General features: G+C 46.1%; 2 protein-coding genes across 5 annotated transcripts in view; one reads left to right on the top strand and one right to left on the bottom strand.

Moving 5' to 3' along the window:
- The window catches only part of TMEM272 (transmembrane protein 272), a 78,115-nt gene extending 66,661 nt beyond the window's left edge, over positions 1-11,454 (top strand). Inside the window, exons 5-9 of the mRNA XM_063650897.1 lie at positions 2,129-2,190; positions 5,270-5,374; positions 7,444-7,534; positions 10,055-10,192; positions 11,154-11,454. Of these exons, the coding sequence (XP_063506967.1) occupies positions 2,129-2,190; positions 5,270-5,374; positions 7,444-7,534; positions 10,055-10,192; positions 11,154-11,263 (506 nt within the window). The 3' untranslated portion in view covers positions 11,264-11,454. The remainder of the gene's footprint in view (positions 1-2,128; positions 2,191-5,269; positions 5,375-7,443; positions 7,535-10,054; positions 10,193-11,153) is intronic.
- Positions 11,455-12,655: 1,201 nt separating this feature from the next.
- The window catches only part of WDFY2 (WD repeat and FYVE domain containing 2), a 183,021-nt gene continuing 171,388 nt past the window's right edge, over positions 12,656-24,288 (bottom strand). For all 4 annotated transcript variants that reach the window (XM_054446331.2, XM_054446335.2, XM_063650896.1 and 1 more), the window contains 4 exons: positions 24,037-24,138; positions 23,031-23,161; positions 21,163-21,271; positions 12,656-19,725 (listed from right to left, as the gene is read on the bottom strand). In XM_054446331.2, coding sequence (XP_054302306.1) covers positions 19,696-19,725; positions 21,163-21,271; positions 23,031-23,161; positions 24,037-24,138 — 372 coding nt within the window. In that variant the 3' untranslated portion in view covers positions 12,656-19,695. The remainder of the gene's footprint in view (positions 19,726-21,162; positions 21,272-23,030; positions 23,162-24,036; positions 24,139-24,288) is intronic.

Raw genomic sequence — 24,288 nt, 5'->3', positions numbered from 1 at the left:
GAGTGTTGAAGGACTTTGGGGGCAGGAGAGTGACGTTGGCTCACGTGTTAATGACAGGCCTGTTTGGATCTGTGTGAGGTGGGCAAGGAGCAACTGGCGCCATGTTCACTGAGGAAAGAATGACCTGCAGAATGGGTACCTTCCTTCTCCTTGGCATGGATTGGCATGCAGCATGGCTACGTGACTCAAGAAAAGGGAGATGCGCCATCTGTTTTCCACGTTGTATGAACTTGCTGGGACTTTGGATAAGTCACTGAACCTCTCTGGGATTCTATAACTAATTCTTTCAGTAAGAGTTTATATATATATACACACCCACATATATGTGTACACACATATGTATGCACATATATACTTATATATTGTGTATTATTTTAGCAGATTATTACTGTGTTTCTCTAAGAGTTTTTTTAAAAGCACCTGCTACTTGGCAGTCCCCTAGAGGAGAGAGTACTTGGCAGGGACAAGCGACCCAGGCAGCCCTCCTGCAGGTGACTGGGAATGAGAGCTGAGCACCTCCCAGGCAGGGAGGATAGGTGCAAAGGGGCTCACCCCAGCTCTCGCCATCCTGAGAGGAGAGAGGAGGTGCCCTTCGCAGGCAGCAGAGCCAGCCCAGCCGCTGGCTTTCATTTCCCTTCCTCACAAGAGCCATTTATGACAATCCGTCAGGGCAAGCTGATGCGGCAGATCGCTTTTGGCAGAAGTCCTTTCTACTACTTGTCATAAATTAAATCACAGAGAAAGCCACCGGCGGTGAATACAAAGAAAGTCCAAGACCACTGGCTGGAGGTTAACAGCTGTTAGCGACCCAGGGTTCAGGAGACTTTACAAATCCACAAATACGAACAAGGCAGGCTCCTACAAATACATTGGGCTGTGAACAACTAAGAATGCTGTCTGGGATGAAAGTCACAACTCAGAATCACAAATGATAATACAGCAAGAGCAGGACAAAGGCGGCCTGCACAGAGAACTTTCCAGTCCTCACAGGACATGCACACATTTTTATTTCACCACAAACTCCTCTGATCCTGTGAGGTGGGCTGGCCAGCTATTATCTCCTGAAAATGCCACTGCACTTGCCTACGGTCACACCGCTGGTAAGTGCCAGAGCCAGGGTTCAGAGGGAGGCCCCTGGATCCACCTCCAGGACCCTTCCCACGATGCCAGGCAGCTCCTGCGAGCTGGATGCAGGCCACGTCGCGGGCAGTGCAGGAAGCTGTGGTGAGAGCTGGTCACACGAAACTCCATGGCGTAGCCCAGAAAAGAGCCCAGGGCTCACCACTTTAAGCCCCTGACTTGATTCCTGCCTCACTTTGGGGTAAGGGGCTTTAAACTCTCCCTTTTTTGTAAACACAGAGTAATAAACATTCATTGTTTAAAAAAATACAGGCATGTATAAGAAGAATATAGAAACGATAATCCCACCATTCAGAGACGAGCATTTTTAACCTTTCAGGGCATCACTCTGATCCTTGCAGACATTTTCTCTTCATCTTGACACATCTTTCCTCACCAAAATGGAATAGTGTTGTTCCCACTGTTTTGTAATTTCTCATTCCATATATATTAGGAATGTGTTTCCACGTCACATACACTTCAGTGTTTTTCTCATTCCATTAGAAATGTTATATGTATATTTCTTGATTGAAGAAATAACCATAAAGTTATATGCTCATTGTAAAAATACTCAAATCCAAACAGTGCAGAAATGTATAGCAAAGGAAGGAAAAATTTTACTGAATTCCAGCCTTGAGACCTAATTTAGCGGTATTGCTAAATTTCATCTTCATATTTTTCTGTGCACAGAATGGACATATAGATGCATTTTTTCTTCTGCGAAGTGGACCCATCTACTGTTTGGCAGTTTTCTTTTTCCCTTCCTGTATTCCTGTAGTGTGGACATCTTTTCCTGTCGATACATGAGGCTCTAAGGCATCTTTCTTCCAGTCCTGGGAAAAGGAACATTTGGCTTGAAGGATCCTCAGAAGGAGGGACTGCCCCTCAGGTGGCCACTTGCCTTCTTGTGGGGGGTGGGTGCGGGCAGACAGTCCCCACATCAGTCCTGCAGGACCCCCTGAGTGGGGCTTCCTGTGGTCCCCTCACGGGATGCTGTGTGCTGCCTCAGGTGTGTACATTCTCACGACTGGCCTGATCCCTGTGCTGGAGAAAGAACACGACCCCCGAGTGGTGAGTTGACCTTATGGGATGTTTTGAGGGTAATGGACTTTGCTCCTGATGGGAAGTCAGTGGGCCTAGGTTTGCTGCCAGACTGCCCTAAGGGGGGCCATTCTGTCCACATCCACAGCAAAACCCCAATTCTGTCAGGGGGCCGAGAGGGAGGTAGAGGCATGCCAAGAGCACATTCAGACCCCAGCCCTCTCTGAACTCCCCCAACCCCCGACCCCCACTCCGGCTGTCACGTGGGCGTCGGCAAAGCACTGGGGAGGGAGGCCTCCGAAGGGCAGGGGTGGCTTGTGGGGCGCTCAGGTCAGGGTGGTGCTGCTCTTCCTGGGGACTGTCCTGCTCAGAGGGGAAGGGACTGGCTACTGGAGCCTGTTCTCCCCCAGCAGGTTGAAATATAAATTGGAGAAAGCAGGAAGAAGACAGTTAATGTAGGCTGCCTTCTCTCTGCTGTGGTGGGAGAATAATGATCCCTGCCACCCCCCACCCAAAAGTTCATATCCTAATCCTAGAACCTGTGACTATGTCACCTTTATATAGCAGAAGGGACTTGGCAGCTGCAGTTCAGTTCAGGGCCTTGGGATGAGGAGTGTGTCCTGGAGTATCCAGGTGGGCTCGGTGGAGTCCCAAGGGTCCTCATGGGAGGGAAGGAGGATGGCGGGAGTCAGAGGAGAAGTGACCGTGGAAGCAGAGGGTGGAGACGTGGCTGTGAGCCGAGGAGTGCTGGCAGCCTCTAGAAGTTGAAGGCAAGGAATGGAGTCTCCTCTGAAACCGGCAGAGGGGACGTGGCTTCGCTGACACTTGGATTTTAGCCCACAAGACCCACCTCGGACTTCTGGGCTCCAGAACCATAGGAGAATACATGTAGGAGAATACTGTAGGAGAATACATGTAGAAGAATGCTGTAGGAGAATACATGTAGGAGAATGCTGTAGGAGAATACATGTAGGAGAATGCTGTAGGAGAATACTGTAGGAGAATGCTGTAGGAGAATACATGTAGGAGAATGCTGTAGGAGAATGCTGTAGGAGAATACATGTAGGAGAATGCTGTAGGAGAATACTGTAGGAGAATACATGTAGGAGAATGCTGTAGGACAATACATGTAGGAGAATGCTGTAGGAGAATACTGTAGGAGAATACTGTAGGAGAATGCTGTAGGAGAATGCTGTAGGAGAATACTGTAGGAGAATGCTGTAGGAGAATGCTGTAGGAGAATACATGTAGGAGAATGCTGTAGGAGAATGCTGTAGGAGAATGCTGTAGGAGAATACATGTAGGAGAATGCTGTAGGAGAATACTGTAGGACAATACATGTAGGAGAATGCTGTAGGAGAATACTGTAGGAGAATACTGTAGGAGAATGCTGTAGGAGAATAGGAGAATACTGTAGGAGAATGCTGTAGGAGAATACATGTAGGAGAATGCTGTAGGAGAATGCTGTAGGAGAATACATGTGGGAGAATGCTGTAGGAGAATACTGTAGGAGAATACTGTAGGAGAATACATGTAGGAGAATGCTGTAGGAGAATACATGTAGGAGAATGCTGTAGGAGAATACATGTAGGAGAATGCTGTAGGAGAATACATGTAGAAGAATGCTGTAGGAGAATACATGTAGGAGAATGCTGTAGGAGAATACATGTAGGAGAATGCTGTAGGAGAATACTGTAGGAGAATGCTGTAGGAGAATGCTGTAGGAGAATGCTGTAGGAGAATACATGTAGGAGAATGCTGTAGGAGAATACTGTAGGAGAATACATGTAGGAGAATGCTGTAGGAGAATGCTGTAGGAGAATGCTGTAGGAGAATGCTGTAGGAGAATACTGTAGGAGAATACTGTAGGAGAATGCTGTAGGAGAATACATGTAGGAGAATGCTGTAGGAGAATGCTGTAGGAGAATACATGTAGGAGAATGCTGTAGGAGAATACTGTAGGAGAATACATGTAGGAGAATGCTGTAGGACAATACATGTAGGAGAATGCTGTAGGAGAATACTGTAGGAGAATACTGTAGGAGAATGCTGTAGGAGAATGCTGTAGGAGAATGCTGTAGGAGAATACTGTAGGAGAATGCTGTAGGAGAATGCTGTAGGAGAATACATGTAGGAGAATGCTGTAGGAGAATGCTGTAGGAGAATGCTGTAGGAGAATACATGTAGGAGAATGCTGTAGGAGAATACTGTAGGAGAATACATGTAGGAGAATGCTGTAGGAGAATACTGTAGGAGAATACTGTAGGAGAATACTGTAGGAGAATACTGTAGGAGAATGCTGTAGGAGAATACATGTAGGAGAATGCTGTAGGAGAATGCTGTAGGAGAATACATGTGGGAGAATGCTGTAGGAGAATACTGTAGGAGAATACTGTAGGAGAATACATGTAGGAGAATGCTGTAGGAGAATACATGTAGGAGAATGCTGTAGGAGAATACATGTAGGAGAATGCTGTAGGAGAATACATGTAGAAGAATGCTGTAGGAGAATACATGTAGGAGAATGCTGTAGGAGAATACATGTAGGAGAATGCTGTAGGAGAATACTGTAGGAGAATGCTGTAGGAGAATGCTGTAGGAGAATGCTGTAGGAGAATACATGTAGGAGAATGCTGTAGGAGAATACTGTAGGAGAATACATGTAGGAGAATGCTGTAGGAGAATACTGTAGGAGAATACTGTAGGAGAATGCTGTAGGAGAATACTGTAGGAGAATACTGTAGGAGAATACATGTAGGAGAATGCTGTAGGAGAATGCTGTAGGAGAATACATGTAGGAGAATGCTGTAGGAGAATACATGTAGGAGAATGCTGTAGGAGAATACTGTAGGAGAATACTGTAGGAGAATGCTGTAGGAGAATACATGTAGGAGAATGCTGTAGGAGAATACATGTAGGAGAATACTGTAGGAGAATACATGTAGGAGAATGCTGTAGGAGAATACATGTAGGAGAATACAATGTGTTGCTTCAAGCCACTAATTTTGTGGTCACTGGTCACAACAGCAAGAAGCACTACTCCACAGGGGGTGAAGAGTGGAAGGGGTCACAGACTTTAGTTTGTACATCTCTGTTACCTTTATTGCAGATAACCGTCTCCTCAGGAGGAATGTTGGTTCAGAAACTGAACACCAATGATCTCCAGTCCGAAAGAACACCATTTGATGGAACTATGGTCTATGCACAAAACAAGGTCAGTGAGGTGTGTTTCCCGAGACTGCATTTTACCCACGGGCTGTGCGGGCCCTTTTCCAAGGAAAGCTTACTCTGGGATGCACATTAATTGGACCTTAGTAGTTCATGCAGCACCTGAAAATGTTCCCTCACCAAGAGGGCTCCCCTTTGGGGAGCACAGCTCTACTCAGACCCATGTGGGCTCTCAGCAGCATCCTGGGAGGAGCCACAAAGCCGCCGCGTCTCCTCTCGGTGTTTCTCAGACCCACACAGAACAGGATCCTAGCAGGGGGATCCATTGCCCTGTGCTGCTCAGAGGGAATGAGGACAGCGAGCGGTCCCTCCTCTCTCCTCTGGGCAGCTCTTGGCTTCCCGGAGGCTCACTGGGAGGGGCGGCACATTGAATCCTGAGGGAGGGAAGGGGTCACAGTCCAGAACCCTTGACGACTATGAACAGAAAGTAGATTTCCACAGATGGAGCATCCTTCATCTGAAAATCCCAAATCCAAAATGCTCCAAAATCCAAATCATTTTGAGTGCTGACATGATGTCACAAGTGGAAAATCCCACACCTTTGCTTTCTGATGGTTTCATGAACACACATTTTGTTTCATGCACAACATTATTTTAAAAATATTGTATGAAATTCCCTTCAGGCTATTTGTAAAGGCATATATGACACATAAATGAATTTTGTATTTAGACTTGAGTTCTATCCCCAAGATATCTCGTTATGTATATGCAGATATTCCAAAATTTGAAAAAATCTGAAACTTGAAACACTTCTGGGCCTCAGCATTTCAGATGAAGGATGCTCAACCTGTACTGCTGTATCTCTGCTTATTACAGCTATATTTAAAAGCCGGATATATATAACTTCCATATTTACAGTTCTTGCCCTTAAATTCACCCGGTAGGGCGCCCACATTGTCTGTAAGGCTGCCAGCACCCTCCGCCTTCCTTGTCGGTGCTGTGTGCCTTCCGAAGGTGGCCCTGTCTGAGACTCTCTGCACCTCCACTTCTTCTGCTTATATGCCCCGGGTGTGCCCCAATTTTGCTCCCTGACCCCAGACCAAATCCTGGTGAAGTACATCTCATGACTCCAAATCCTGACATTTGAAAGACCTGCACTTCTTTACAGTTTTCCCAGAGGACATGGGAATAAACCATTCACTTGTTGTAAATGAGGCCCAGAGATGGAGTTCTTTGCCAAGCATGATCAAACTACCCTGGGATGGGGCAGTAGTGTGACTGCAGCTGGGAAAAGGGAGGATTTAAAGATTTTTATTGTCTATAACTGATGTATTCTCTGTGTCCAGTACATTTGCTATGCTCTGCTTAAGGAAGGAGTTAATTCATATATATATATATATATATATATATATATATATATATATATATATATATGCTTACTGCAACCTCCGTCTCCTTGGTTTAAGCAATTCTCCTACCTCAGCCTCCTGAGTAGCTGGGATTACAGCTCCAAAATCCAAATCATTTTGATTTGCCCACCACTACACCCAGCTAGTTTTTGCATTTTTAGTAGAGACTGGGTTTCACCATGTTGGCCAGGCTGGTCTTGAACTCCTGACCTCAGGTGATCCGCCCGCCTCCCAAAGTGCTAGGATTACAGACTTGAGCCACCGCATCTGGCCTTAATTCCCATATTAGCTGAACACACACTGTATGCCGGTCTGTGCTGGGGGCCTGAAGTACAGCAGTGAACAGGACAGATACCACCCCTGCCCTCAGTGAGCAGCAAAGAATAGAGTCACCTAGGCGACTTGTGGACGGGGAACACCTGGGCACTGAGGGGTGTAATTTCATGGGGGGTGGGCCTGCTGTTCCTTCTCTCTCAGTGTTTTGCTGGGTTAGCTCATTGCTTGTTCTGGCCTCCTTTGGAGTGGGCAGGACCTGCTAGGTCCTACTCAGGGCTGCTGAGTAAACACTGATTCTGGAGGAGGGTGACATCAAGCGGCCGTACATACTGCAGAGTCCAGTGTAAGATAAGCCAGGCTGGGCAGGGCTTATCTCCTGCCCTTGCACCTAATGGCGCCTCCTCCTGTTCACCCCCTCGCTCCTGTCCAGAGGCAGCAAGTGGTTCTGACGGAGCAGTGGGCCCGAGGGCACCCGGCCATCCATTTTTCTTCCATGCATCCTGGCTGGGCCGACACCCCAGGTATGTCATAGCCTTTAATTGCTGAGCCACTTACGTTTCATCTAAAAATACCTGAGCAGCCGCAGGATTGACTCTCCCCAGGAATGACCTGAAACCAGCGTAATGAGGACTGAGGAGTAGCTTCATTTCCATTTAGGCAGGGGTGTGCTGGGACTGCAGCTGGGGGAAGCCTCATGCAGACAGAGAGCTTTTGCTTCCAGCTTGCCCTGTGCAAGTCAGGGAAGGAGATGGTGGGAACGGGTGTGGGTGCACCTGGGGTGCCCTCCTAACTACAGCATATCCTGGTGAGAGAGGGAGCCGGTGACCATTGTCATTTCCACATCAGAGAGGAATGAGCAGGAGTTGGGGAAGGTAGTGGGAGAGGCCCAGGCTGCCTGACCACTCCCCAGGTTTTTGGAAATAACGATGCATGAAGGTAAATGACAGCCACAAGGACACAGCTCGAATGATCTGGAAGCGTGTTGGAGCAGCGGTGGAGGGGAGCAGAATTCTCTTCCGGATCTGCCTCACCAACTCTGTGACCTCAGGCAGCTCACCTGGGCTCTCTGCAGCTCTTTCCTCCTCCACAAACAAGGGAACTGAAAGCAGCAGCAGCCACAGCACACACCCCAGGGCGCACCCGCGGCGCCAAGAGCTGGTCTCAGCACTGTCTGCGGATTAACTCATTTGTCCTCAAGCCCCTGTGGGGTGGCCACTACTGTCTATTATTACACCCATTTACAGATGAGAGAACTGAGGCCCAGAGAGGCTAAGATCTCCCCGTCGGTCCTGGCCATGGGGTTTTGGGAATCAGGCTCTCACACACTGCTGGCATGGCCTTTCTGAAAATCACTATTTATCAGAAGCCTTGGAATTCATCCTAAGAAATAAAGATAGGGAAAACAAGGTTGCTTATCACAGTGCTGGTGGTAGGAGATGAAGTTAATAAATTATAGAACACCTGTGCAAAATCTGTTCAGGGCTGAAGACTCTGCTGTCAATCATGCCTATGGAAAAACCCTGTGTGCACTATATCATTAAATGAAGATACCAAGTTCCTGAATAGTACATGGCTCATGATCTTATTTTTGTAACTACCACACCCCTATAGAAAGAGGTGTGTGTTGGTGCTTTGTGGCATCTCATGGAGACCAGCTTGGAGATTTGGCAGAAATTAGTCCTCACCTATACAGATCTGACTCTCCTGTCTTAAATACAAAAAGGATGTTCTCAGCAAAGTATACCAGGGGAGACTCAGGCTGGGAGTGCTCAGAGAGCATGGCTTCTCGATTCTTCTCACTGCCTAATGGGAGACATGCTTGGTTCTGCCTGTCCAGGGTGAATTCTAGGAGGCCGTGGGGGGCCCCCAGCCTCTTACCCTCCAAGGACACCATTCTGACAATCCCAACATCAGCTCAGATGTTTAAAATCTGCCTGGCAAGCCCACTATCGGGCTCTATCATCTGGGTCAAGGTGCAGTTTACCATGTGTTGTTCAGAGGTTACAGAGCAGCTCTCAGGTGCACACAACCTGTCTGTGGCCACAGGGGCCTGGGAGGGCTGAGCATGTGGACATGTGTCACCTCTGAGTGACACATCACAAGGTTTTCAAATTTTTTCTTTTTGCCTATCAGTTTATCCTGATTTTTCTACAGTAAACAAGTATTGCTTCTGTGAAAAGAAAAAAAGATGTTTATTTTTAATTTAAAAAAGGAGGGCTTTTGCTTAGGTGATCCTTTCTAGCTCTAAAATTCCATGATCTCAGTAAGGCTCTTAATTGTTGTTTTCTCTGGTTTATTTTCTTTCCTTGGCTTCGAGAGAGAACTATTTTGTTTCCCAATGTGCTCACTGTGGAGACACTGTGTTCCCTGAGGTCTGTGGGAAAATGGGGTGTGGACTGGAGCCAGAGCGTGTGGCTGGGTCCTCGAAGGCGTGGGCAGGTAGAGTGCCCGACGCTGCGGCACAGGCCAGGCCCAAGAGGCTACTCCAGGCAAACACCTCCCTGTAGCCCTGGGATGCAGAGGGTGGGACACCTCGAGGGGCTTGGCAGAGGAAGTGAAGAATTCTTTCCTCTTATCTACTCCTCCCTAAAAGAGGAAAATACTAAAACAGTCCAAGGAACCAACAGCCAGGATCCTCTGAGCCTAGATGGTTTGAGAGGGCTGCTGAACCCAGGAAACTAAGTGGTTTGCTGGGCCCAGCTCACTGTGAGCCCCACAGCTCATTCGAATCCTCTCTTAGGATGGAAAGGGGGGCTCTGCGGGCGACTCTGCTCTCAGGGCTGGGCTGGGTGCTGGTGCCCCAGGGACATGGGGACTCAGTCAGGCTCTGGTGAGCAGCACTTTCCATCAGGTGACACCTTGGGGGCTTTGTAACAAGGTTCTTTGGAATTGGTTCCGAGTGGCTTGGGTGAGTGCTATAAAATAGAGCAGTTTATGATCCCATTTCATTTTTACTTTTTTTTTTTTTTTTTTATTAAGGGAAGTCAACCACATTTGCTGGAGAATGCCGTCCTAATCCGCCTGCCCCTTCCTTCTCCCAGGTGTGAGGCAGGCGATGCCGGGGTTCCATGCCAGGTTCAGGGACCGCCTGCGCTCCGAGGCCCAGGGCGCGGACACTGTGCTGTGGTTGGCCCTCTCCTCTGCCGCAGCCGCACAGCCCAGCGGCTGCTTCTTTCAAGGTGACTTCCTCCCTGGCTGTGAAGGCAGCTGACACAGGGCTGGGGGCAGCAGCTGGGCCTTTGAGGTGCACCTTCCCCTCCGTGAAACCTGGGGTGGGACTGTCCCCTGGGGGGTGCCTGGGCTTCTTTGGGGAGATGATTGCTTTGCCTCCTGAGGTTAGTTTTGGGAAGTGCTTCACTCCAGGTTGGTAGCTTCTTTGGAGACTTGTGATAACCCTGTCATCAAGGTCCTGTGAGAAAGGGAGAGGCAGTTCCTACCTTGGGAATGGAAGATTTTCTCTGCAGTTTCCTGAGGCCCAGGAGGGGCGCTATTCAAAGCTGCACTGCAAAGGGAGTAACGGACTCTGCTTCTCTGCAGTGCAAAGGGTGTAACAGACTCTGCTTCTCTGCAGTGCAAAGGGTGTAACAGACTCTGCTTCTCTGCAGTGCAAAGGGTGTAACAGACTCTGCTTCTCTGCAGTGCAAAGGGTGTAACAGACTCTGCTTCTCTATTTTTGGAAGCAGTGATCTGTTCATGTCTCTTCCCAGTGGGCTCCTAAGGGGGCAGGCGTGAGTGGACGCCATCCGAAGACACACTTGACCTTGGGTGGAAGCCAGGCTCTTTGCTCGGCTTCTCTTTCCTCTGTTCTTGATGAGAACCACCCTTGCTTGCTTGAGGAATTCTGAAGCGCTGGTGACCCCTGGGGTATCCGGGAGGATGGCCGCACCCCTTCCTGCTGATCACCCAAACGTGGTCTCCCGTCCAGCCCTGGCTGCAGCCTCCCACTTCCCAAACTGCACTTTACATATCAATCCATGCTGCCTGATCCGTGTGGGACCTTTGAGGGCAGGGATGGGGTCTAACACCCATAGGGCGCTGCCACTCCAGCAGGCGTCAGTTCAAGGCCTGAGCAGCACAGGGACATAGATCCAGCCACGCTGCGGCAGCTCACACCTCTCTGCGGTTCCCTCTCACTTTTAGATCGGAAGCCAGTTTCTACACACTTGCCTCTCGCTAGAACATCCTCCTCACCGGCCGAAGAGGAGAAACTCATTGAAATCCTGGAACAGCTGGTTCAGACATTTAAATAGGCCAACCCAGACACAGTGCGGTACCAGAATTGCCTTAGAAAATACCAGAAGGTGCGGTCTAGGGACCAGTGAATAAGACCCCACTTCAACTTCCCCTCGAAGACGTTGTGCCTTACAGTGAGGCCTACAAGGGATGGGAACTTTTATTTCAAAATAAATACTACCGAGGCTGTGATCAGGCTCACCTTGAACTCCTGCAGCAGGTTCTTTTCTTGTTTTAAGTCTCATTTATTCGAGAATGTGGTTTTCTAAAGAATTCAAAGAAGTTTGAGATGAACCATCATTGTCAGTCTTAGGGGACGCAGGGGTGGAGGCAGCAGGAATGCCCCCCTGTGGACTACACTTCCCCTCCCTTTCTCTGCTCCTCCAGTGTCAGAGGCTGGTGCTGTGCCCACCCCCCACCCCAGGAGAGGGCTGGACACTGCCTTTACTGTGCATGGTCCCAGGAGCACAACATAACCAAGGGATGATGCATATTTACATAAACAATTTAATGAGGGCTAGTTTACATTTGCTTAAGATTAGGAGTGGCTTCAGTAATGCATCTGACATTCTGGTACTACACTTTGATAAAACCTCTAATTTATACCATTTTACCTCTTAGTGACTCCACGAAAAGTTGTAATAAAACCAATGAGCAGATTTAGAATACATCTACATACATTCTTGGTGTCCATGGTGGAATAAATGTAACTCAACCCCCATAGCAGAGGAAAACCCAGACGGCTGCAGCTTCTCAGTGGTCCTTGAGACACTCTGACCCAGGGCTCATCAGCCGAGGACCACAAGGAAGGGATTTTTCTGGGTGTGCCAGCCTGAAACATCAGCGTCTTTCTGACAAAAGGAGGCGCTATCAAGCAAGCACTAGCTCCATTTAACTGCATGCCTCCTTTTCTGCAGGAGGATGACGGGCCTCAGCAATGCTGGGTGTGGGCGAGGCTGTGCTGGCAGCACCAGGACGGGGCAACCCAGCCACCCCCTCAACGGTGATTCCATAGCATGTAGGTCACTTGGTGCCTTTGCACCTATTATTTTTCTTCTCCATAAAATGAACCTCACAAGCTTTAAATGAGGCTTTCCCTGGCAATGTTTGCCCCGAAGTCATTTCTCCTCATTTGAAAAGTTTACTAAGCACAGGAAAAAGCTGACTTACTTACATGATGAAGAAAAAGGGCTCCATGGCTTGAGCCCGTGTGCTGTGCTTAGACTGTGGTGAACAGGGCTCATCTTCACCTCCAAACAGCAGCTCTCCCTGGCATCTAGACAGCAGGTGGAGTGGTCTGGAACCTCCCCCTCCCACCAACTGGACAGAACCCACAGGGCTAAACAGCACAGCAAGGTTGTTGGTGTGTGTGGCCACATGTAACAGTGACGGGACCATAGCTGCAGAAAGGTTTTCACAGAGATTTATTTTAAACCATGGAGGCAACTCCGCATTGAGAGTTGTACATTGGTAATGGCTACACGTATATTTTGGTTAGAGGGAAGCACAGTGGGAAAGTGAGCGGAGTAAAAACATTCACAATATTCAGCAGCATTTGAATGGGGGCCTGGATACAGACGTTTCAACATCCTAGGAAATTCTTGCTCATTACCACCTAGTCACATTCAGGAAGTCAATGTCAGGACTGGCAGGGAGTGTGGCAAATGCTGGAGGGGTCCAGCTAGACCACACAGGAGAAATCTGTTCCAATGTCAGGCTTATTACATTCTCAGCCTGACCCCCCTGAAGAATCTCCTCACTTCAAGAAAAGAAAGAAAAAGGTATATCCATATGGTAATATGCCCATTGCAGCCAGGTGGATGCAGAGATGTGGGCTGCAGCCCGGTGGATGCAGAGAATGGAAGATCCGTGTCCCTGGTTAGAAGTAGAGTGGTAGGCAGGCACTAATGTGGGGCCAGCACCTTCCCTGTTGTCCAGTTAGTAACAGTTTTTGTACATTTCATATAAAGATTTCCTTTTGCAAAATGACAGTACCTTGAAAACCAAAGTCATTTAAAAAGCAAGGCAAATGGTATAAGACACAAATCCATAAGAGTACAATGGTTACAAGTGACACTAGTGTTTTGGTCCATACTTCATACTGGCATATACTACTGACGTAAGGCTGCCATCCACTAAAATGATAAAAAGAGTGTGTATATGTGAAACATTTTTCAAATCATTTTCCCTTTTTTTGTGAGTGACAGCTCACCTTCTCATGCATCCCCTAGAACCAAGGGAAAAAAGAATCCTAAGTAACAAGGTCAGATTCTCAATCTAACTTTTCAGCCAACCTGCAATTCTTGACACTTCCAAGCAAGTCCGATACTCTTCTTGACTTGTAAAGGTACACATTTTGAGGTATCTATTTTTAATGAGATGGTACCATGATTAATTTCCACCCTTACCATCTTTAAAAAGAATTTTTTTTTTCCCTACAAACTCATGAAAAGAAACTTCACCATCTTTTCCCAAAACCAAACCTAGCAGGCTCTAGATGGAAAAAGTCCAGAAAGCAACTCACTTGATACGATGGAAGACAACAAAGGCATGTGGTGATAGGCTCTCCGTTATCCAAGGGAAGCCAGCAATATGCGGGCAGGTCACTGGTGATGGGCTAGGCACGTCCAATAATAAACGAGACTCACTCAGGGAATCAGAGAATCACAGGATTGGAAGGGACTTTAAGAATGATGATCAAATTCATCCCTCACTCAAGCCTTTAATCTCCCTTTCAACATCTCTGGCAAAGGCTCTACACTGTGTGTTAAAAAAATTCCCTGGTATGGGACATGCAAGGAAGACATCCCATTCCAATTTAGGACCAATCTAATTTTTAGACACTGCTTTCATGTGTTAAACCTAAGTAGGCTTCTTGGTGGAAAGGAGATAATGCTTAAAGGCAAAAATACAAACCACAACCCTGGAGGGTTGACATGTGGTTCTTGGTTAAGAAACTGAGCTGAAGTTTAAACAGGAATGCAGATGTTTCTGGACTCAGTTTTGGACTGAGTAGATCTTTGAGTCCTACAAGGAAAAGGCAAATGATGTGACAGCAAAGACAGGCGCTGCCATGCCCCTGCACGGTGTTCCTGCCTCCACAGGGCCAGGTCTCCCAGAGAGACCTGTACCTGAATTGATGAAACTCTCTGCCTTCCCCTTGCAAGTGCCCCTGTAAGGAGGACCTCCCACATTGTACTGGAATCATCTGTGACTTGCAAGAGCAGGAAGTGGAGGGCAGCAGCTGCCTGTGTCTGCACCCAAACAGTCGGCACCGCCTGTCTGTGCAACGCCACACTTGACTAGAACAATCCCCTCCTGCCGCAGGGCCAGGGCTTTCCTTTTCCACAGTGGAGCAGCTGAGCCCAGCACACCTTTGGCGTTAGTCTGTGAGTCCTTCCTGGTTGTGGGCCGTCCACTAATAGTCTCCACCTCCTCCTCTCAGACTCCAGTGAGAGGCTGTGCACCCAAAGATCCAGAATTAGTTACCCTGGGTCACCTTCAGTTAACAGTTCTAGGGATTTCCAAAGAAAAAGAAACTGATACTATTATAATATAAACTAATAGTAGCATTGGCTGCAGGAGGAGCCTCTGGGGAAACCCCTGGCGGTGAGCTGTGTGCTGCTTTCCTCTGAGGCCAGGGAGCAGCAGCATCTGAGAGTGACGAGCTCAGTTCCGGGATGGCAGCTGAGCCACTTGGCTGTTCTCCGGCAGCTCCAGCCCACTTGTGATCCCTGGACACACCACACTGACTCCAGCTCTCAGGCCTTTGTTTATGCTGTTTCTGAAGCCTGGAAAGTCATTTCCATTTTTCCCCCTTATGACTCACTCCTCGTCCTTTAACACTGAGCTCAAAGTCCCTTTCCTCTGTGAAGCCCCTCCTGCCACACCTGCTGGATTAGTGGCACCCTGGCATGCCTCTATCATGACCACATTGCACTGAAAAGACCCATTTACTCACTGTGTGACCTCTGCCCAGCCTGAGAATGGGCCTCAGACACCTTGCACTGCCAGTACCTAAAGCCTGGTGGCTGGTGAGCGCTCAACACGGTTGACATGGACATTCAAATCTCAGGGATCATCTAGATAACTCAGTGTTCAACATGAACTTAATTTCTGTGTTTTCCAGTCAAGTTAATATCTGTCTTTGTACCAGGAAAAATTCAATATTTGAAAGGAGAAAAAATAAGAACGTATTGGTGAAATGCTTTCTTTCACTTCCAAATATCTTAGTGAACAAGAACACTGACACAGAATTAAAATTCTACGAACAGCCATAACCAAAGGAATCTCATTTAGTGAATATTTATGTCCAGTAACTGCAACCCACACTTAGAGCTATCCTTTTGCTTAAAAACAAAAATTTGGGCCTTAAGAAGTGATTAATATCAGGCAAAAATAAATTATACTTTTATTTATTTATTCAGGGCCTTGCTCTGCTGCCCAGGCTAGACTGCAGTGGTGCAATCATAGCTCACTGCATCCTTGTATTCCTGGGCTCGAGTGATCCTCCTGCCTCAGCTTCCTGAGTAGCTGGGAATACAGGTGTGTGTCACCACACCCAACTAAGTTTTGAATTTTTGGTAGCGACAGGATCTTGCTGTGTTGCCCAGACTGGTCTTGAACTCCTGGGCTCAGCAATCCTCCCACCTTGTCCTCCCAAAGTGTTCAGATTCTAGGTGTGGGCCATGGCACCTGGCCTATACTCTTATAAAATGAATCTCAGAAAATGAAAATGTGATATTCCATAAGGGCAGTGCTGTAAGCCTGGGAATTGCAGCCAAATGGAGCAGGGGGAATTTTAAGTGCCGCTGGATTTCCATTTCAGTTTTGCCTCTGGGGTGGTCTGAGGGGAATGTATAGGAAGGAATTTATGTGGATGAAGGCAATAATTACCTCCCCCACCACAGGGCTGGAGCCAAAAAAAGTGTCACATATGCTTTCGATAAGAGGAACAAAGCTGGTTCCAGAGAGCGCCCTGTCTCAAGGTGCTGAAAGTCTCTCCTCCCACTCATGCCGTTACTAAGTAATGTTCAAAAACAGCTATTCCTTGAACATTCTTTTAGATTCTCTTGTTTACATCTCAGCCATATCTAACTGCCCCGTATAACTAATGTGTTTTCTGCTTGGAACACTCTAGATCTCTGAAGATCCCTTCCAGTTTTGTGACTTTATGATTTCTGGAATAATTAAAACAACCAAATAAGAAACACGTTATGGTGGATTGACCTCATACAAAATGACATAAGATTCCAAATGCTTAATCTCAAACCATTTTGCTATTGTGAAGACACATTCAGGCAGTAATGTCAAGTAATGTCATTCGTTTGGAGGAACCAAGAGCATGTGGTTGGTTTTGCCCCATCAGGTAGAGAACAACTCTGTGTATGATATGTGTAGATCTGCCACTTTCTCAGCGCAGGCATGTTAGGCATTATTTGTAAGAGCTGCTATATGTTTAAGTAATAAGAGCAAAAATATATGTAAAGTGCAAATCCAACAGGGTAAAACAAGAATTATGAGAGTTCACCTAGACAGAACAAGAGCCAAGTGCTGGCGCCAGCTTTTACTCCTAAGGAATGGAGCCTCCATTTCCATAAAATGCTTGGAAGACACCCAACACCAGCACATATTTCTCTACAAATTACAAAAATGGGGGAGACACTTAATGCAAAACTCAAGAATTCACAGTATTACAAACACACAGTTGGTTTGCTAAACGCATTTCACCAAATTCAAGCACCCACACAGATAAGAGAAAAGGAAATAGCAATGGATACCTTGAATATCTGTGTTTTTCTGATCATGATTCTCAACACCAGTGGGATGTGAAGTGGCTTCAGCCTCTGAGTGGCTCTGTGGGCTGGGAGGGAGAAGGCAGAGTGGCATGCAAGGTCACAGGCCAGAGCGACTATAGAGGACATATGTGATCACACGGGGACAACTCTGCTTCCCGAATGATGTCTGAATGCATCTAGACCCATCTCAGAACCCATACAGGCTTGCTGGGTGCTTGGGCCTTTGCTGCCCTAATACTGTGTTCCTCTCTCTGTAGGCAGGCCAAGCTCAAAGTTTAGGAAGGGAAAATGGAGTGATTCAGCTCTATTACTCATTTCCAACACACAGTCCTATATTACATACAACTTAGTAAGTGGCTGCAGCTTCTAGTAATAAACTACAAAATAGATATTTGAATATTTTAAATTTAATTCCCTTGTTAAACCTCTCTCACAGAGTAATCATGCAGAAAAGACTCAAAGTAGTTATAACAGTTTTGACTGACGCAAGCAAGGGTATTCTGGACCAGGGCAGCGAGGCAACAAGTGCTAACAGCCTGTGCGGGGCATGCGTGTGTGCCTCTTCAGAGCTCCAGTCACATGGGCTGAGCCGGTCTGATGGCTCAGGTGACAGCTTCCATGTACCGTGGCTGCATGGGACACAGGCACTGGTCCTGCTTCCCAATGCTGGGGCAGCAGAATCACCTCTAGCAAGGCCCCATCCCTGGGAAGCACACGTAGGGGCAGTACCCGAGGACAGCTTGTAGTACTTCCCCCTAGTTAAAGAAGTAATGAATGATTGTGAGGGCAAAAAACAGCTTTCCAGGAAAAGAGGGAAAATAATAGGGAGGATTTCAATTTCACTCCCATGTGTATTACCACCAAAAAACCTGTAAAATCAGAAGACAGCAAGACACTGTGGGGTGGGGCTTGGGTCGGGAAGGACAAGCAATTGGCCTGTGATCCTCAAGAGACTGGTGAGCTCCCTGATGCTCCCGACACATGAGGTTGAATGAGCTGTGCGTGTAAAGTGCTTAGGAGGGGCAGGCACCTGGCGCAGGCTTGCCATTAATTTTTATTCTATTTTTACAGGTGAAAATAAGATTTTTAAAAGGGACTTTAATATCCTGAGTTGAATCACTACACACAAGAATGTTTCATTTTCTCAAGCTTGATTGGATTCCCTTAGAAATAACTCTTCAGGTTCACTTTCTAAAGTCCTCTTTTCCATTTCCACAGGAACACAGCCTGCGCTGCAGGTACCATTCTGTCTCGGACCAACCACATACCGTTTTAGTAAGAAAGTGTGCAAAGTGTTCTGATGAAACACATTAGGATAAAATGTTTAAATATCTAGTTTTTAAAGGGATAGAATACAGAGGGCAAGGAATACAGCAGGATTATCATCTTGCCGTAATGAACATGTTCAAGTTCAGGGATGATGTCACACAGAAAAACACAACTTAAAGACACTTATTTTCAGAGCATGTATGGTGGGGGTCCCCAACCCTGGGCTGCAGGTGGGTACCGGTCCATGGCCTGGGAGGAATGGGGGCACCCATCAGAAGTGAGCAGTGGGCAAGCAAGCATTACTGCCTGGGCTCCGCCTCCCATCAGATCAGCGGTGGCGTTAGATTCTCATAGGAGCAGAAACACTATTGTGAACTGCACATGCGAGGGATCTAGGTTGCATGCTCCTTATGAGAAGCTAATGTCTGCTGATCTGAGGTGGAACAGTTTCATTTTGAAACCGGTCCCTGCTGCCAACAAGGTTGAGGGCCGCTGATGTAGGATTTTGTGTGTGTGTTGTTTGTTTTCATTGTTATGAGTGAGGGAGAGCTGCGTCAAAAAAGCTAAAACATAAGAGGCTCAGGAGGCTCCAACTGAATTCTAAATGATCCAGGCACTGATCGTTGAAGCTCTGAGTTAAAATAATCTACTTCTGTGATAACCATGGTTGGGAGCAGCTTTCTCACAGCATTTTTTTTAATGTGGGAAAGACAGAGGCAACTGAGGCAGAAACACAGTCTTTTCTACTTCATAAGAACGTGAATGAGGCAGACATTACAAACAAATCGCTCTTCAGGCGATTCCAGCAGCTGGCTGGTGAATCCACATGATGGGTTTCCAGATCTATCCACTGAGGAGGACATGAAAGCAGAAACACTGGGAATAAATAACATAAATACATCCCCTCCAGGAAAGGCAGAGAAGGTGCAGGTAGGTGCAGAGGGAAGAGAAGAAAAAGCCGCTGGCCACATGACACGTGTTGAAGTAAACACAGAAACTATAATGACCAAAATACTCTGAGTAGACACTTCCCTTATTTCTCTGACAAAGCAACAAGTAAAATGGGGTGTTGAAAAGTATAAAAATTAAACACCCCACACAGATTTTTCGGTATACTCAAAACAATGCAGCACAGCCAGACTGTATAAACCATTTGTTAAAAAAATAGCTTCTTTTATATTGTATGAAGAAGTTGGAAGAGTCCCCTTGCGAGTGCTCACTCGCCAGGTCCCCACTGTGCACATGGGTAATCTGCAAATTCATTCAGGGTCTTTAGTTTCTTTCTTACTTCTCACATGTCTGCTTTACCACTCTGGTAATGATTTGGGTTAAAACAACCATTTCTTTAGTAAATACTATCTTTCTGATTCCTGGGAGAGTCATCAAGACACGACTGGGGTCATATCCCACAACTGCAAAAAGAAAAAGAAGATACAGAATGAACTAAAATTAAATTGTGTTGAGGATAACAGTCCTTAGAACTGAATTCTTCAAGGAAATTTTTTTCATTTAACAACCAACCACATACTATACTAACATGATTTCTAAATCTGTAAAATATTTTTTTCATCAAGAAAGTTCAAATAAAGCTCAAAAACAAGACAATGACAGCTTGAAATTTTGATGCAGCTAATGAAGAATAATGGCAGATTCTATCTATTAATGGCTGAGAGGACTGAGAAGACAAGCTACACTGCAGATCCTCCTGTGAGTCACTACAAAGGAAACGCTGCACAGCACTGTGTTTACATCTGAGGCAGCATTCGATGAGCAACATGAAAGAGACAATAGAGATTTGTCCCACCCTCCAAATAGATTGAATCCATTAAATAACTCAATCCATTAACTGGACGCCAAGCACGTGCTGTGTCCTTTCCATTTAAACTTCCAAACCATTTTACAAGATACCTCGTTTTCAAAAATTAAGGACCTGAGGCTGCCAGAGTTTATCCTATTTTAATTAATTAATTAATTATTTTGAGACAGGGTCTTGCTCTGTCACCCAGGCTGGAGTGCAGTGGCACAATCATGGCTCACTGCAGCCTCGACTTACTGGGCTCAAGTAATTCTTGCACCTCAGCCTCCCAAGTAGCTAGACTACAGGCAGGAACCACCACATCTGGCTAATTTTTAATTTTTTTGTTAAGACGGGGTCACACTATGGTGGCCAGGCTGGTCTTGAACTCCTGGGGTCAAGTGTTCCTCAGTCTCACCTCCCAAAGTGCTGGGATTATAGGCGTGAGTCATCACACCCAGCCCCAGAGTTTATTTTAAACTTCCTCTCAAAGTCATGGAGATCTGGTAGCTTCCAAAGTGGGTTATTTTAGCTATCTCATCCTGCTGTGACCTCCAAGAATGGGTCAGGGAGGTAGAGCTCAGTGCGCTATAAATTCTCATATGTATTACTGTTTTGACTGCTACACATGTGACCTATTACAGTCTTTTTAGTCTGTCCCAAGTAGACTATCTATTCCTTGCAGGCTGGAGCTCTGTCTTACTTCTTTGTGTAGAGCCAGTGCCTGGGATGAGGCTGTGCATGTATCAGATTTGTAATAGGTTCTCAAAAACACTTACCTTCAACGGTAACTTTTTTTTTTAAGAGATGAGGTCTTGCTTTGTTGCCCAGGCTAGAGTGCAGTGATGTGATCAAAGCTCACTGTAGCCTTCAACTCCTGGACTCAAGCAATCCTCCCTCCTAAATCTCCTGAGCAGCTGGGACTACAGACACATGCCACCATGGCTGGCTACCCAAGGATAACCTTCAGAGCAGTGCCTCCCATGTTCTTGGTGCTCCTGTATATTTATATGAGGCCAAAGATGGAAAGCTTCTTAATAAGATGGCGTCTTACCTTAATAACCTTGTCAGTTCCAGAAGTCAGTAACCATCCTCTGGTTGCATCGAAATGCACATGCACAATGTTATGTTTACTGTCATGGAAGGTAGCTGTGGGTGCACGTCTAGAAGGAGCAAAGAAAGCTTCTGAGAGGAAAAGGTGGTGACATACGAATGAGAGAGATCTAGGATGACATTAGGCTCTAAATTTTGGCCTCGTGGCTAAAACTGCTTCACTGATAGGAATGCTCCTCAGATCTGCCTTTATTCCCTGGTGACCAGTTATGATTTAAAAAAATATACAAGAAATCTTATGGTCGTTAAAATGGGAAAGAGATGAAAATTTCTAAAAGTCCTTCTGGAGAATGTTGCTCCAATGGTGTCTGTGATAATCTCCACCCGAGCTTTTAAAACCACAGGGCTTTTGCTAAGTTTGAGTTCAGAAGGACCTGCCAGTAAAATAGTCTAATTCCAAAAAAAAAAAAAAAAGGACCAAGATAGTACTAAGTGTCCCATGATATTACTAAGTGTCATTCTAATAGGAAAACTATCCCCCTCCATTCATTTTTCCTTTTTCACTGGTATGACTGCAGACTTGGTTTTTCTATAGTATTCTAAAGCTGTAACAAGCAAAACAAAATAAAAAACAAACATCATTATTTTTGGATTTTTAAAATATACTTTTTTTTTTTTTTTTAAGTAAGAAGGCTTGTCAGCTGCCTAGGTGCTCTAGAGGCAGTGCAAGTGCTTCCACAGAGAAGAGGCAGAAGAAACAGAAGTGGGAAAAGGTGCAGGGTGCAGTCTAGGAGACAGTGCTCTTATCATGCTTCAAGGGGCCCACTCCACTGCAGTGGGCTCTCTCAGGACAATTTTTTTCTTCTTCTTCTTCTTTTTTTTTTCTATAGCTAAATCTGCAGGATAGATCTTCAGTATCTTAAAATGGTTATTTTAAATTTTTAGAAGATTTAGGCTTAACTATAAGTCCCTTAAACTCTTAAAGTCTATGTCTTTAGCTATAAAATGAAGAATTAAAGTAGGCTATCTCTAAGGTCTCTTGCACTCTCTAATTCAATGAGAAAACCCTCATTAATTTCATCACGTATGATGAGTAGAAAATAATCAATGAACATAAATGCATACTTACACAAGGGCATCTTATTTTATATTTGATATGGATAAATAAGACTACTTATGATTTTACTATAATACAAGGTGCTGGGAAGATTGGGAAGACAAGCTACCCTGCAGATCCTCCTGTAAGTCACTAAAATTAGGGAAATGCTGCAGTGCACTGTGTTTACATCTAGGGGCAGCTTTCAATGAGGCAACACTAAAGAGATAACATAGATTTGCCCCCACACCTCCACAGCACACCAAGGGGTAAGTAACCTATGTCCTGGGTTACTGGGCAGGTCTGACAAGCAGCCAGCTGAGTAACTGGGCAACTGGGAATATTTGCCTCTTGGGTAAAGTGACTTAGCTATTCCCGGAAAATGAAAACTTCTGGACCCATGGACTCACTCAACTCCTGTAAAGATACCAGCTTGGGACAGAAAGTGAATCCTGAGCCCTTACACTCCTGGGTAATTCTCAAGTAAATGAGCAGACAGAAGGGTTTGTTCTGAGAGCAGCTATTTTAAAGGCACATAACCTAGAAATTAGAAAGAACACACAGATGAATTCTTTGAGTGTATTTTCTCTTCTCCCATCTCACAGTACACCACAATCTCTTGGTGGCAAAGGAGAGCTTTTACTACTTGCCGTGGACAGATTCTAAACCAGCAGAAACTACAGCAACCCGAGTGATGGCTGTGGTGCTGAGCGCAGGGCTCAGATTAGATTCTCGCCTTAACCTGAAGCGGTCTGCAGGCTGCAGGAACTTACTCTTCATCTGTGATGGCCTCGTGGCAGCTGTCACAGACCCTCACTTCAAACTCGAAGCCCATCAAGGGAATGGAAGAGCGCTTGGAGCTGCACTTGCCGCAGACGGCCTTCCCACACTTGCGGCAGTGGTGCTGGAGGAGGGAGATAAAATAGATACTCATCACAGCTCCCTCAGCTCCTGAGGCCCCCGCACCTCACCCCTCCTGGCAAAGAGAGGTGTAATCAACTGCATCCAGGTGAGGATGCTGAACAAGAGAGCCCCAGAACTAAAGGGAACACATTGGATGTGTTTTTTGGGGCTCTGTTTATTCAACAAGGACTGTTGGGTAACACACCTGACAGGGACACCACCCTACTCTCCTGCTTTCCCTACTCTTGGTCCTTTCCAATGATCATACTAGGAACTACAGAGGAACCACCCAGGGGCCAGGTGATCTTAAAGCAGGGTGTCTGAGAAACTGCCGTCTCAGGAGATTATACTGCTGGATGAAGGAGAACATGCAGGAAACCTGATTCAATCTGCTGACTTTGGCCATGGTAAGCCTAGGTGACCTAACATTTGATTTCCTTGGGGAAGACCAAACAGAACCATGGAATCAGATTGAAAATGCTGTATTATAAGTAGATCTAAATAACTAAAATTAATCAGAAGGAGGGAAAGTAAAATAAGGAGAGAGAAACACCACTTATATAATTTCATGGTCTGGTTTCCATACGAACTAAGCATGACACCTCTAATTGTAAGGTGCACTGCAATAGAGGCCACTAGAATTCTAAAATCACATCCCTAACTGCTTACTGGGAACCAACCACTACAGAAACTGAATCCAGTAGGAATGAGCTATGGTAGACAAACAGAGTAAATTACTGTGCAATCACGAGGTGACTCCAGGATAATAATTTACCCTCACCACAACTCCCACCCAGGGGTGTTATTTCTTCTAAGATCACACGGTTGAGCTATTTCCACACAATTACATTTTGATGAAGCATCCATGTCACTCACCTGTCTTAGACCAATTTTCTTACTGTCCCACATTTGCTTGAAGTTCCAGAAGAAAGGCTGATCACACTTTTGGCAGGAATCACTGTCCAACCATTCAGGGGTCTTGTCAAATAAAGCACAGAACAGTGGTTTATTTAAATCACTGTGGTTTATTATAAATCACTGTGGCCAGCAGTCAGGACAATGGAAACCACTGACCCTGATGAAACTTACGGAGCAATCAGGATGTGTTTATAAGAAACAGAGGTGTGA

The sequence above is a fragment of the Pongo pygmaeus genome, chromosome 14, assembly GCF_028885625.2.
Source record: "Pongo pygmaeus isolate AG05252 chromosome 14, NHGRI_mPonPyg2-v2.0_pri, whole genome shotgun sequence".
Lineage (NCBI taxonomy): Eukaryota > Metazoa > Chordata > Mammalia > Primates > Hominidae > Pongo > Pongo pygmaeus.
This window is presented reverse-complemented; position numbering and strand designations above follow the sequence as displayed.